The sequence below is a fragment of the Giraffa tippelskirchi genome, chromosome X (genome assembly GCF_054371585.1).
Source record: "Giraffa tippelskirchi isolate mGirTip1 chromosome X, T2T-mGirTip1v1.2.pri, whole genome shotgun sequence".
Lineage (NCBI taxonomy): Eukaryota > Metazoa > Chordata > Mammalia > Artiodactyla > Giraffidae > Giraffa > Giraffa tippelskirchi.
The window spans coordinates 104,499,579-104,513,998 of NC_137289.1; the positions used below are offsets into that span (position 1 = coordinate 104,499,579).

The window sequence follows — 14,420 nt, forward strand, 5'->3', positions numbered from 1 at the left end:
GCCTTACAATACTGTTTTAATTACTATAGCTTCATAATATATTTTTAATCAGGAATTGTGAAGTCTTCAGTTTTGTCCTTCTTTCTCAAGATTGCTTTAGCTATTATGGGTCTTTTAGGTTTCCACATAAATTTTAGGCTTTCTATTTCTGTTTCTGTAAAAAAAAAAAATGCCATTGGGATTTTGATAGAATTGCATTGACTCTATAGATAGCTTCAAGTCAGAATGGATATTTAACAATATTAAGCCTTCCACTACAAGATAAACTACAAATCAATATCTGTAACAAAAGCTATGGGAAAGTCCTCTGTAAATCACTGGACAAAAAATTCAACAATACAATAAGAGGATCAGACACCATGACCAAGTGGGATCTATCTGGGATATAAGAATGGTTTAACATATGTAAATCAATTAATGTGATACACCACACTAACAAAATGAAGGGAAAAAGTCACATGATCATCTTTATAGTTACAGAAAAATCATGTGAAAAAATTCAACACCCTTTTATGATAAAAACTATCGACAAGGTATAGAAGGAATTTACCTCAACATATAAACCATATATTGAAGGCTCACAAGGCTCATAGCTAATATTATACTTAAGGGGGCAAAGCTGAAAGCTTTTTCTCTAAGATCAGGAACAAGAGATGTTTACATTCACCACTTCTAGTCAACGTAGTAGTGGAAGTCCTAGCTAGAGCAATTAGGCTTAACTAATTAATTCCTCCAAATCAGGAACGAGAAAGTAAAATTATTCCTGTTTGCAGATGAGATCATCTTATATGTAAAAACCCTAAAGACTCCACAAACAGCTTTTACATCTAATAAATGAATTCATTTGTAGGATACAAAATCAACACACAAAAGTAAATTGTGTTTCTATGTGCTAACAACAAACTATATGAAAAAGAAATTAAGCAAGCAATCTCATTTACAATTGTTTCAAAAAGAATACAATAATTAGATATAAACTTAACCAAGGAGGTAAAATACTGGTACACTGAAAACTACAAAACATTACTGAAAGAAATTAAAGAAGACATAAATAAATAGGAAGACATTCTGTATTCTTGGAATGGAAGACAATGTTAATAACATGTTCATTTTACTGAAGTCCATCTATAGATTCAACGTGCTCCTATTAAAACTCCAGTAGCATTTTTTATGGAAACAGGAAAAAAAAAAGAACAACCCTAAAATTCATGGGGATCCACAGTATACCCATGAGAGAGAAGAACAAAGCTGGAGACATCACAATTCCTGATTCAAAATATATTACAAAGCTATAATAATTAAAACAGTTTGGTGCTGGCATAAAGACAGACATATAGATGAATGCGATAGGATAGGGAGCTCAGAAAAACACCTACATGTATATATTCAACATATCTTCAACAAGAATTCCAAAAATACACAATTGGGAAAGGATAATTTCTTCAATGAATGATGTGAAAGTTGGATATCCACATGAAAAAGAATAAAATTGAACTCCTACTTTATGCCATACGTGAAAATCAGTTCAAAGTGGACTGAAGACTTGAACACATGACTCGAAACTGTAAAAATCTTAGACAAAAACATTGGGAAAATAGTTCTTGATGTTGGTCTTGACAATGATTTTTTGGATATGACACCAAAAACATGCACAGGAAAGCAAAAATAGATAACACCAAACCAAAAAGGCTTTGCACAGCAAAGGAAAAAACAACAGCACAAAAAGGCAACCTGTTTTATTGGGAGAAAATATTTTCAAACCATACATGTGATAATTTCTAAAATATATAAGGAACTCCTACAACTCAATTAGTTAAAAACCAACTCAATTAAAAATTGGCAAAGAACTTCCACAGATATTTTGATTATTTCTTTAATTACTTTTTGCCATTCATTTTTTCTTCCTAAAACTTTCCTTAAGTCTATATATATTTTCTGCTAAAATTTCTTATTTTTTTAACTCATTTTTCTTTTCTTTGTATTTTTGCTTTTGATTGTGAAATGTCTTTCCACTTTTCACCATACTTTATTCAACCACTCTCCACTTAACAGCCTCTTAACTCACGTTCTCACCTTTTTGCCCCTCTATACATTGAAAAGCATTGTTGTAGGTAAGTCTTAATATATCTTGCCAAAATTACTCTTTCAGAAAAGTTGTACTAATTTATACATTTTAAAAAAGGTCTATGTTACTCATAACAAAATGATTTATTTTTATGTTATAGGGTTTGAAATTTCTGAAAACCAGAAGAGGCAGGCTGCAATGACTGTGAGAAAAGTCTCTAAACAAAAAGGTAAAACTGCCTTTAACTACAACCTCCCTGACCTCACTCACTCTCATTGTGAAATTGAAAAGCCATAAGCTATGTGTTTGCATATTCCTATGCTTGTTTCCATGCTAAAGTTCACTTAGGGTCTTGGGAAATGTCCAGATTCCCAGGTGTCTCTGATGATAAGTGGTAAATGATCTTTAAAAGACTTAAGGCTTAGGAGTGAATAATTTAAGGTTGCCATGTCCACAGATAGCTCATTGGGTACAGGAAAAAAATAGAACCTTTGTTTCTTTTATTTTCACTTAAATAAAAGTGAGAAACTAAACTTTATTAACAATTTAGAAACAGTTGGACAATAGTAAATATATGGAACTTATTAATACATATAAATATATTAGGGATATGCATATAAACTTCTTTCATTGGATTGGGGGCATTTGCCAAATCAGGAACCCCAAATCAGAGGACTTCAAACTGAACCTAGACAGAAGATTCAGATATTTGTTCTCTTTTTGAATCATAAACTAAAGTATTTTAAAAAGAAAAATACTTTGGAAATCAACTTGAATATGAAATGAAGCTTTATTTTCTCATTTTCATGAACTAGAAAACATAAAAATGCTTAATTGAACAAAGGGAAGGAACTACCCTGTTTATTCAAGAAGCTATTCAGTACCAGTCATTTTATATAAGTTCCTTCATTTTGCTTTTATGATACCCCTGAAAAGGTAGACATTATTAGTCTCATTTTCCAGATGAAGAAACTGAGGATATTTGGCATAAAGTGACTCTGAACTTAAGTCAGATTGTTTCCAAGTTTACTGCTCCCTCCTCTGCACTTCAGGGTTCTGCAGATCCTTCATGCTAGTTAAGAACAGCTCATTTTTTTCTCTCACCTCAACCACTAACAGCTGTTTCTATTACTGACAGCCATTATCATTCTCCCCAGGGTAGGCAATCTTAGTAAGACTTCATTTTCCTTAGGCCCTTCCTTGTGCTCTCTTAAAGGGCTCTGATTCAGAATGAGTGACCATTTAAGTGATCAGATTCAAGTTGCCTGAAATTCTAGCAGTCACATAATGCACCCTTAATTATTCCCAATGAAGTTCCTTTTTATTGAAGAGGTTTAGTGCCTGTGGATATCTGATTTCCAGTTGATCAGTGCACCTAGCTTGGGCATCCAGCTAGTCATGGCCTTCCTTTTAACTTCTTATTGCTTCTTAGTCTTTGAAGACACTCACGGACACTTTCACTTGTCGTGGAAATGTGATTCACTTTAGGGAGGAAATTAAAGGCAACCACTCCTAACTCCTTGGGGGTGAAAACATGACAGTGTTAGAAAGTAATCTGGAGTTAATTACACTAAGTCTATGATCTATGGATAGGAGAATCCTTTGAGAGAATGTGCTTATTCCTTAGAGATATGAGACCCAACTACCTGGACAGTCTTCAGGTTACAAAGGGGCTACTGTCCTAGTGGCCCACCTCTGTCTCCTGGAGGCTTTTTCCTCCTGAACTTCTCTCATTCTGAATCCTTCCACTGCCCCTACCACATTGACTTTCGTAATGGGATGGTATTCCTTTACCTCAGCCCAAGTTCTCCCAAGTCTCTCTGAGACTGGCTTATTTTTCCACTGAGAAACCTTAAAGCAGAAGAACATGCACAAAGCAACCAATTAGAAAACAGTCCTACTCACTCATACCAAGCCTTTGTGTCACGTTGTTACTCTGCCTTGTCTCAAGACTATCCCTTGCAGGTCCTCTCTTGTCTCCCAGTGTCTAAACAATTGTTCACCTGATCAGCTTTCCATCTAGTCTTCAAATAAACTTACCTAGTTTCAAACCACTGAATTCCTAAAAATTTCCTCCATTATTTCTGTTTCCGTTTTCAAAGCCCTCCTAGTCCAGGACTGTGGTGACTGATATATTTGAGACTCATGGGCACTACATATGTAGAAGTGATTTTCACTACAATCCATGGGGTCGCAAAGAGTCAGACATGACTGAGCAACTAACGCACACACACACGCATATGGGAAGAGCAAATGAGTTCTCTGAGATACCTAAGAAAGCCAGCTTTCTTAATCCTTCTAATGACACCTTTCTGGAAGTGATAAGGATCATTTTTGTTATCATTTCTCTAATTCAGATTTAATACAGATTACAACACAATCTATAATGCCACGTGAAGTAAAGTGTTAGTCACTCAATCGTGTCTGACTCTTTGCAGCTCCATGGATTGTAGCTTGTCAGGCCCCTCTGTCCATGGAATTCTCCAGGTAAGAATACTGGAGTGGGTAGTAGCCATTCTCTTCTCTAGGAAATCTTCTTGACCCAGGTTTCCTGCATTGCAGGCAAATTCTTTACTGTCTGAGCCACCATGAATGTGTTAGTCACTTAGTCATGTCTGACTCTTTGTGACCCTGTGGACTATAGCCCACCAGGCTCCTCTGTCCATGGAATTCTCCAGGCAAGAATACTGAAGTGGGTGGCCATTTCCTTCTCCAAGTCACATGAGCCACCATGGAAGCCCATAATGTCATGGGGCCTTATCCACTTAGTCTACTGTTCTGGGGGAGAGAAGCCTGGCTGAAGAAAACAGAGGACAGAGCCTAGCTCCAAGGGAGGCCTTTTCACTTTACATTTGCCTTTTACACTGTCTTGAGATTTGGTGATTAATTCCTGGTACATCAGCTCATTTCAGTTTGCCATTATGGAGCTCTCTAGGGTCACAAGTACAGTCCTCATCTCCAGAGGCTTTAGGACAGGTCAAAATCAAATGAATATGTGAGAATAACTAAAATAAATGTGAAATAGAATAAAGTTTGAACAATAAGTCTACCCTGATTTCAACATTTATAGCTACAGTAACCAAGACCGTGTGGTGTTGGTAGAATAGACATGGTAGATTATGTTAGAGAATAGAGAACCCAAAAACAGACCTACACAAATATGCCCAACCAATTTTTTTGACAAAGGTACAAAAGCGATTCAGTGAAGGAGTGATAACCTTTTAAACAAATGGCACTGAACAACTTCAAATATGCATATGATACCACTCTAATGGCAGAAAGTGAGCTAAGGAGCCTATTGATGAGGATAAAAGAGGAGAGTGAAGAATCTGGCTTAAAACTCAACATTAAAAAACTAAGATCGTAGCATCCAGTCCCATCACTCCATGGCAAATAGAAAGGGAAAAGTGGAAACAGTGACAGAGTTTATTTTCTTGGGCTCCAGAATCACTGTGGACGGTGACTGCCGCCATGAAATTAAAAGACACTTGCTCCTTGGAAGAAAAGCTATGACAAACCTAGACAGCATAGTAAAAAACAGAGACATCACTTTGCCAACAAAGGTCTTTATAGTCAAAGCTATGGTTCTTCCAGTAGCTATGTACGGATAAGAGAGTTGAACCATAAAGAATGCTGAGTGCTGAAGAATTGATGCATTCAAATAGTGGTGCTGGAGAAGACTGTTGAGGATCTCTTGGACAGCAGGAGATCAAACCAGTCAATCCTAAAGGAAATCAAGCCTGAATAATCATTGGAAGGACTGATGCTGAAGCTCCAGTGCTTTGACTACCTGGTGGGAAGAGCTAACTCATTGGAAAAAACCCTGATGCTTGGAAAGATTGAAGGCAAAGGAGAAAGGGGCGGTAGAGGATGAGATGGTTAGATAGCATCACCAACTCAATGGACATGAGTTTGAACAAACTCTGGGAGATAGTGAAGGACAGGAAAGCCTGGCATGCTGCAGTCCACTGGGTCACAGAGAGTCAGACATGACTTAGCAACTGAATAACAAAGACAAAAAAGAATCTCAGCCTAAATTCACAACCCATAAAAAGTAACTCAAAATAGATAATGAATTTAAAGTTACAAACTTTTAAAAAACAGTAGGAGAAAATCTTCAGGATTAGGTTTAGGCAAAGAATTCCTTAGAACTGACACCAAAAGCTTGAATTATAAAATCAACTATTGATAAGATGGACCTCATCAAAGTAGAAAATTTTGCTCCGTGTAAGACCATGTGAAGAAGATGAAAAGACAAGCTACATGCTAGGGAAAATATTTGCAAACCATGTACCTGACAAAACATTGGTATTTAGAATATATAAAGAACTCTCAAAACTCAATAGTAAAAAATAAATGAAAACAAACAAAAACCAATTACACATTCCAATTAGAAAATGGGCAAAAGACAGATAATTCACTGAAGATGATATTTGGGTATCAGGTGAACATATGAAAAGATGTTCAGCATCATTAATCATTGAAAATATACAAGTCACAATGAGATATCACTACATATCTATTATAGAGGCAATAGAAAAATAAATAGTGAAAACACCTAATGTTGGCAAGGGTGTATAGAAACATAATCATTCATACCTTGCTGGTGAGAACGTAAAACAGTATAGCCCAAACTGGAAATAACTTAGATGTCTTTCAGTGGGTGAGTAATTAAGCAAATACTGGTACATCTATATCATAGAATATTATGCATCAATTTAAAGGAGACAACTACTGGTACATGCAACAACTTGGGTGAATTTCTAAGGAATCTTGATGATTGAGAAAAACTGATACCTAAAGGTTTCAGGTGGTATGATTCCATTCATATAACGTTTTTCAAATAATATAATTTGGAAATGGGAAACATATTAGTGGTTGCTAGGAGTTAAGGAGAGATTGGGAAAAGAAAAGAAGTAAGTGTGGTTATAAAAGAGTAATAAGAGTAATCCTTTTGATGATAGAAATGTTCTATCTTTTTACTGTGTCTTATAACAATGTTAATATCCTAGCTGTAATATTATAATATAGTTTTGCAAAATGCTATTATTGGAGAAATTAAATAAAGGGTCCAAGGCATATCTCCATATTTTTGATTCCTGTATGTGAATTTACAATGATCTCAAAATAAAAAAGCTTAATTAAAAAATTAAAATGAGCACTCCCCAAACTCCCTTCCTAATATCATTTGTTGGCCTCTGGTACTGTCATATTTTTGACACCACATGTGAAAACTCTTAGACAACATCATCAAAATAGCAGAATAGTTTTTTACCTTAGTCTCTCCAAAGAACACAGATTTTGACAATTACCAACAGATGGGAGTGTCATTTTGAAAGTCTGGGAGTTCAGTGGAGAAATTCCAGACAGAATAATCTATGATATTGGATGCAAAGAAGAGGCCAGTCAATAAAAACTGGAGGATGTGACTGCCCCTTTTAATGCAAAGACAGTAACACAAAACTAGAAGGAATATGAAAAGTCAAGGAAACAAGACATCATCGATAGAATGCAATAATTTCCAGAAACTGACACCCAAAGACAAGGAGATCTGTGATTTGTCTGATAAACAATTCAAAATATATTATGGTTGTTTTAAGGAAGTTCAAAGAGCTACAAGAGGGACAGTTCAACAAAATCAGGGAAACATTGTGAACAAAATAAGAAATTTAACAGAGGAAATTATAAAAAGAACCAAACAAATTATAGAGCTGAAAATACAATGTATGAAATGAAAAAATACAATACAGAGCATCAATAGCAGATTTAATCACCCATAAAAAAAGTATCTGTGAAGTCAAAGAAAGGTCAGTTGAAATTGTCTTGTTAGACTAGGGGAAAAAAAATGAAAAAGAATGAAGTATGCCTATGTGACTTATCGGGTAAAATTAAGATTAACAATCTACAAAGTATTAGAGTCTGAGAAGGATAAGAGAAGAAGAAAGGAGAACAAAGACTGTTTAAACCAACAATGGCTAGAACTTCCCAATTCTGGGTAGATATTTAGATATCCAAGTTCATGTGGCTCACTGATGTCCAAACAATTTAACCCAGAATAGTCTTCTCTAAGACACATTCTAATAAAGGTATCTAAAATCAAAGACAAAAAGAGAAGTTTAAAAGTAGCAAGAGAAAAAAAAAATCTCATGTGCATAGAAACCTGCATAAGGCTATCAGCAGATTTCTCAACAGAGTGGAATGCTATGTTCAAAGTACTAAAATAAAGTATCATCCAACCAAGAATGCTGCACCCAGAAAATAAAGGAAAGAAAAAGACTTCCAGACCAGAAAAAAATTTAAAAAAGCAGAAAGAGTTAATCACCACTAGACTTGACTTACAATAAATGCTGAAAGTTCTTCAAGCTGAAATGAAAGAATGCTAATTAGTAACATGAAAACCTGAAGATGAACGTACAATAGGGGCAGCAGACAATATGGCAGAGTAGAAGGACTTGAGCTCACCTCCTCTCATGAAAGCAACAAAATCAAAACTAACTGCTGAACAATCATTAACAAAAAAGTCTTGAACCTATGAAAAAATGTATTCTACAACCAAAGACAAAGAAGAAAAAAGAGGGGGTGCTTTTGCAATATAATCAAATCCTATACCTGCCAGGTGGGCAGCCCACAAACTTGAAAATTATTATATGGCAGAGGTTCTCTCATAGGAGTGAGAGTTCTGAGCCCAACATTAGGCTCCCAAGCCTGGGGTCTGGCCACAGAAGGATGAGCTCACAACCATTTGGCTTTGAAGGCCAGTGGAGCTTGTGTCCAAGAGTTTCACAGGACTGGGGGAATCAGTGATTCCACCCTTGGAGGAATCATACATTTTATGTGCACTGGGACCCAGAGCAAAGCAGTGACTCCATAGGAGCCTAGGGTAGACATACTTGTGAATCTTAGTCTCCTAGGGAGGCAGAGGTTGGCTATGAGCCACTATGGGGACAAGGACACTGGTGATGGGAGTTCCAAGGAATATTATCCACATAAGCTCTCCCAGAAGTCATCATATTGGCATCAAGATCTCGACCCACTCAAAAGCCTGTAGGATCCAGTGCTGGGATGCCTCACATCAAACAACCAAAATAGTGGTAACACAGCCACATCCATCTGCATACAGGCTACCTAATTCATCCTAAGCCAACAACCAACTATAAATACATGACTTGACATGGCCTTGCCCACAAGTGGGACAACACCTAGCTCTGCCCATCAGGGGGCAAACACCAGTCCATCCCACAAGAAAACCTGTACAGGGACCCTGGATCCACCTCACTCAACAAGATGCTGGCACCAGAAGTGAAAGAAACAATCCTGCAGCCTGATTAAAAGGGACCACAAACAAAAAGTAAGACAAAATGAGATGACAGAGAAATATGTTAAAGAAGAAGGAACAAGATAAAAACCACAGAAAAACTAAGTGGAGATAGGCAATCTACATGAGAAAGACTCCAGACTAATGACGATGATTCAAGAAGTCAGAAAAATAATGAAACACACACCAAGAAAACACAATAAATATTTACTATAGACCTGGAGAAAGAAATGGCAGCCCACTCCAGCATTCTTGCCTGGAAAATCCCATGGACAGAGGAGCCTGATAGGTTATAGTTCATGGGGTCACAAAGAGTCAGACATGACTAAGCAACTTCACTTTCACTTTCTTCTAAGAGCTTAAAAGAACAAAGATGAACAATGCAATAACTGCAATGAAAAATACACTAGAAGGAATAAAATAGAATAAATGAGGAAGAAGAACAGATAAGTGAGCTGGAAGATGGATTACTGGAAATCACTACTGCAGAATAGAATAAAGAAAAAAGAATGAAAAATAATAAGAACAGTCTCAGAGACTTCTGGGATATTAAATGTACCAACATTTGCATTATAAGGGTGACAGAAGAACATGAGAGAGAGAAAAGGCTTGAGAAAATGTTTGAAGAGATAATAGCCAAACTCTTCACTAAAATGGGAAAGGACACACTCACTCAAAACCAGGAAGCACAGAGAGTCCCATAGAGGATAAATTAAAGGAGGAACACACTGAGAAACACATTAATCAAAGTAATGAAAACTAAAGACAAAGAGAAAATATTAAAAAACAACAAGGGAAAAACAACAAATAACATACAAAGCAATTTCCATAAGCTTATCTCCTGATTGTTCAGCAGTAGATCTGCAGGCCAGAAAAGAGTGGCATGATATATATAAAATGTTGAAAAGGAAAAAACTACAACCAAGAATACTCTACCCAACAAGGTTCTCATTCAGATTCCACAGAGAAAACAAATGCTTTACAGGCAAAGAAATGCTAAGATAATTCAGCACCACCAAATCAGCTATACAACAAATGCTAAGGGAACTTCTCTATATGGGAAAGAAAAGGCCATAAATGGAAACAAGAAAATTATGAATGGGAAAGCTCAATGGTGAAGGCAACATACAATAAAGGTAGGCAAGCATCCATACAAAATGTAATAACAAAACCAGCAATAGTGAGAAGAGAAGGGTACAAATGTAGGATATTGAAAATGCATTTGAAATTAAGAAACCAGCAACTTTAAACAATCTTGTATATACATGGACTGCCATATCAAAACCTCATATAAAGAGAAAGCAAAAATCTGTAATAGATATGAACAAAGAAAAAAGAAAGAAAAAGCAATCCAAACACTAAAGATAGACATCAAATCAGAACAGTAGAGAACAAAACAGGGAGGGAAGGAAAAAGAACTACAGAAATTAATCCAAAACAATTAACAAAATGACAATAAAAAATACTCATTAGTGATTACCTTAAATGGAAATTGTTTAAACACTCAACAAAAAGATATAGACTGGATGAATAGATACAAAAACAAGACCATATATATGCTGTCTACAAGAGACATATTTAAAATCTAGAGACACTTACAGGCTGAAAATGAGAGGATGGAAAAAGATATTCCTTGCAAATGGAAGTGAAAGCTGGAGTGGCAATACTCATATCAGACAAAATAGACTTTAAAATAAAATACTATTACAAGAGACAAAGAAGGACACTACCTAATGAACAAGGGATCAATCCAAGAAGATATAACAGTTGTAAATATGAATGCACCCAACATAGGAGCACCTCAATATATAAGGCAAATTCTAGCAGCTATAAAATGAGAAATTGATAGTAACACAATAATATTGGAGCACTTTAACGACCCATTTTCTTCAATGGACTGGTCATGCACACAGAAAATCAGTAAGGAAATATAGGCCTTAAAATGCCATATTAGACAAGATGGACTTAATTGATATTTATAGAACATTTCATTCAAAAGCAGAAGAATACACATTCTTCTCAAGTGCACATGAGAGATTCTCCAGGATAGATCACATGGTGTGCCATAAAAGAAGCCTCAGTATATTTAATAAAATTGAAATTATATCAAGCCTGCATTCCAATAAAAACACTAAGAGATTAGAAATCAGCTATAAGAAAAAACTGGAAAAAACACAATCACATGGAGGCTAAACAGTACGTTACTAAACAACCAATGGGTCACTGAAGGAGACAAAAAGGAAATTAAAAAAAAATACCCAGGGACAGATGAAAATGAAAACATGATGATCCAAAACCTATGGGATGCAACAAAAGCAGTTCTAAGAATGAAGTCTGTAGCAATACAATCTTACCTCAGGAAAAAAAGAAAAAAAAAAATACAATCTAACCTAAACCAACTAGACAAATAAGAACAAATAGTGGAATCCAATTTGGAAAAGAAGAAAAATTGTCACTGTTTACAGATGATATGGTATTGTACATAGAGAATACCAAAGATGCTACCCCCCACACACACACACACTCACACTAGAGCTTATCCATGAATTTGGTACAGTTGCAGGATACAAAATCAATACTCAGAAATCACTCACATTTCTATATATTAACCACAAAAATCAGAAAGAGGAATCAAGGAAACAATCCCATTTGCCATTGCATCAAAAATAATAATGTACCTAGGAATAAACCTACCTAATGAGGCAAAAACTTTTACTATGAAAACTGTAAGATGCCAATGAAATAATTGAAGGTGACACAGGTCAAATTATATACTATGTTCTTGGATTGGAAGAATCAATATTGTCAAAATGACTATACTACCCAAGGCAATCTACAGATTCAATGCAATCCCTATTAAATTACCAATGACATTTTTCAAAGAACTAGAACCAAAAAATCAAATTTACATGGAAACACAAAAGACTCTATGTAGTCAAAATCGTCCTGAGAAATAAAAATGGGGCTGGAAGAATCAGTCTCCCTGACTTCAGACTATACAAAGGTACAGTAAGCAAAAAAAAAAAAAAAAGTTGCTACTACAAGAACCTACTGTATAACATGGGCAAATTTGCTCAGTACTCTGTAATGTCCTAATGGGAAAAGAATCAGAAATAGAATAGATACATGTATAATAGAATCACTCTCCTGTACACCTGAAACTAACACAACGTTGTTAGTCAACTATATTCCAATATAAAATAAAAAATTTTAAGTTATTACTAAAAAAGAGAGTGGAACTGGTGCGCGCACACACACACACACACACACACAACCCAGAAATATAGATCAGTGGAATAGAGTTGGAAGCCAAGAAATAAACCCACACACCTATGGTCAGTTTATCTACACTAAAGAAAGCAAGAACATACAATGGAGAAAAGACAGTCTCTTCAATAAATGGTGCTGTGAAAATTGGACAGCTACATGTAACAGAATGAAACTAGAACATTCTCTAACGCCACACACACACAAAAAAAACCCTCAAAATGGATAAATGACCTAAATGTAAGATTACATACTGTAAAACTCTTAGAGGAAAACATAGGCAGAACATTCTTTGACATAAATTTGCAGCAATATCTTTTTGCATCCACCTCCTAGAGAAAATAAAAACAAAAGTAAACAAATGGGACCTAATTAAACTTAAAAGCTTTTGCACAGCAAGAGGAACCATAAAAAAATGAAAAGACAACCTACAGAATGGGAGAAAATATTTGCAAACAAAGCGACTGATAAGGGATTGATCTCCAAATATACAAACATCTCATGCTGCTCAATATTGAAAATACCAAAAAATCCAATCAAAAAATGGGAAGAAGATATAGTAGATACTTCTCTAAAGAAGATATACAGATGGCCAAAAATCACATGAAAAAATGTTCAACATCGCTAATTATTAGAGAAATGCAAATCAAAACTACAATGACAAAACTTACACTTTTCAGAATAGCCATCATCAAAAAATCCACAAGTGATAAATGCTAGAGAGATTGTGGAGAAAACTCTTAAACTGTTGGTGGGGATGTACACTGACACAACCACTATGGAAAACAGTATGGAGGCTCCTTAAAACTAAAAATAGAGCTATCATATGATCCAGAAATCCCACTCCTGGGCAAATGTTCAGAGAAAGACATAATTCAAAAAGACACTTGCATTACAATATTCATTGCAGCGCTGTTTCCAATAGCTAGGACATAGAGGCAACCTAAATGTCCATTGACAGATAAGTGGATAAAGAAGATGTGGTACATACATACAATGGTATATTACCCAGCCATTAAAAAAAAATGAAATAATGCTATTTGTGGTGACATGGATGGATCCATGACATGGATGGTATTTGAGATTGCCATGCTGAGTGAAGTAAGTGAGACAGAGAAAGGTATATATCATATGATATCACTTATATGTGGAATGTAAAAAAAGGTACAAATGAACTTATTTACAAAACAGAAATAGAGTCACAGATGTAGAAAGCAAACTTATAGTTGCAAAATTAGAAAGCAGGAGAGGGATAAACTGGGAGATTGGGATTGACATGTAACTAGTAAGAACATACTGTATAGCACAGGGAACTCTATTTAATACTCTGTAATGACCTTTATAAGAAAAGAGTCTAAAAAAGAGTGGATATATGTATATGTATAACTTATTGACTTTGTTATACAGCATAAACTAATGCAACATTGTAAATAAACTATATTCCAATAAAATTAATTTTTAAAATGTGCAGAATTCATAAATACTCATTTTCCAAAGAAAATTTTCCAATAGCCACAAGGTACATGAAAATTTCTCAGCATCATTAATCATCAGGAAATGCAAATAAAAACCACAGTGAAATATTATCTCACACCTTCCAAAATGGCTGTTATCAAAAGAAAGTGCTGACAAGTGCTGGGAAAGATGTAGAGAAAAGAGAACCCTTGTGTTCTGCTGGTGAGAATATAAATTGATACAGCTGCTATGAAAAATAATATGGAGGTTCCTCAAAATTTAAAAATAGAACTACTATATAATTCAATTCCAGTTCTG

At 35.3% G+C, this 14,420-nt stretch overlaps 1 protein-coding gene across 6 annotated transcripts in view; it reads left to right on the forward strand.

Moving 5' to 3' along the window:
* ARHGEF9 (Cdc42 guanine nucleotide exchange factor 9) overlaps positions 1–14,420 on the forward strand; it is a 440,519-nt gene that overhangs the window by 327,164 nt on the left and 98,935 nt on the right. For all 6 annotated transcript variants that reach the window (XM_081565580.1, XM_081565579.1, XM_081565581.1 and 3 more), the window contains one exon: positions 2,226–2,294. In XM_081565580.1, coding sequence (XP_081421706.1) covers positions 2,226–2,294 — 69 coding nt within the window. The remainder of the gene's footprint in view (positions 1–2,225; positions 2,295–14,420) is intronic.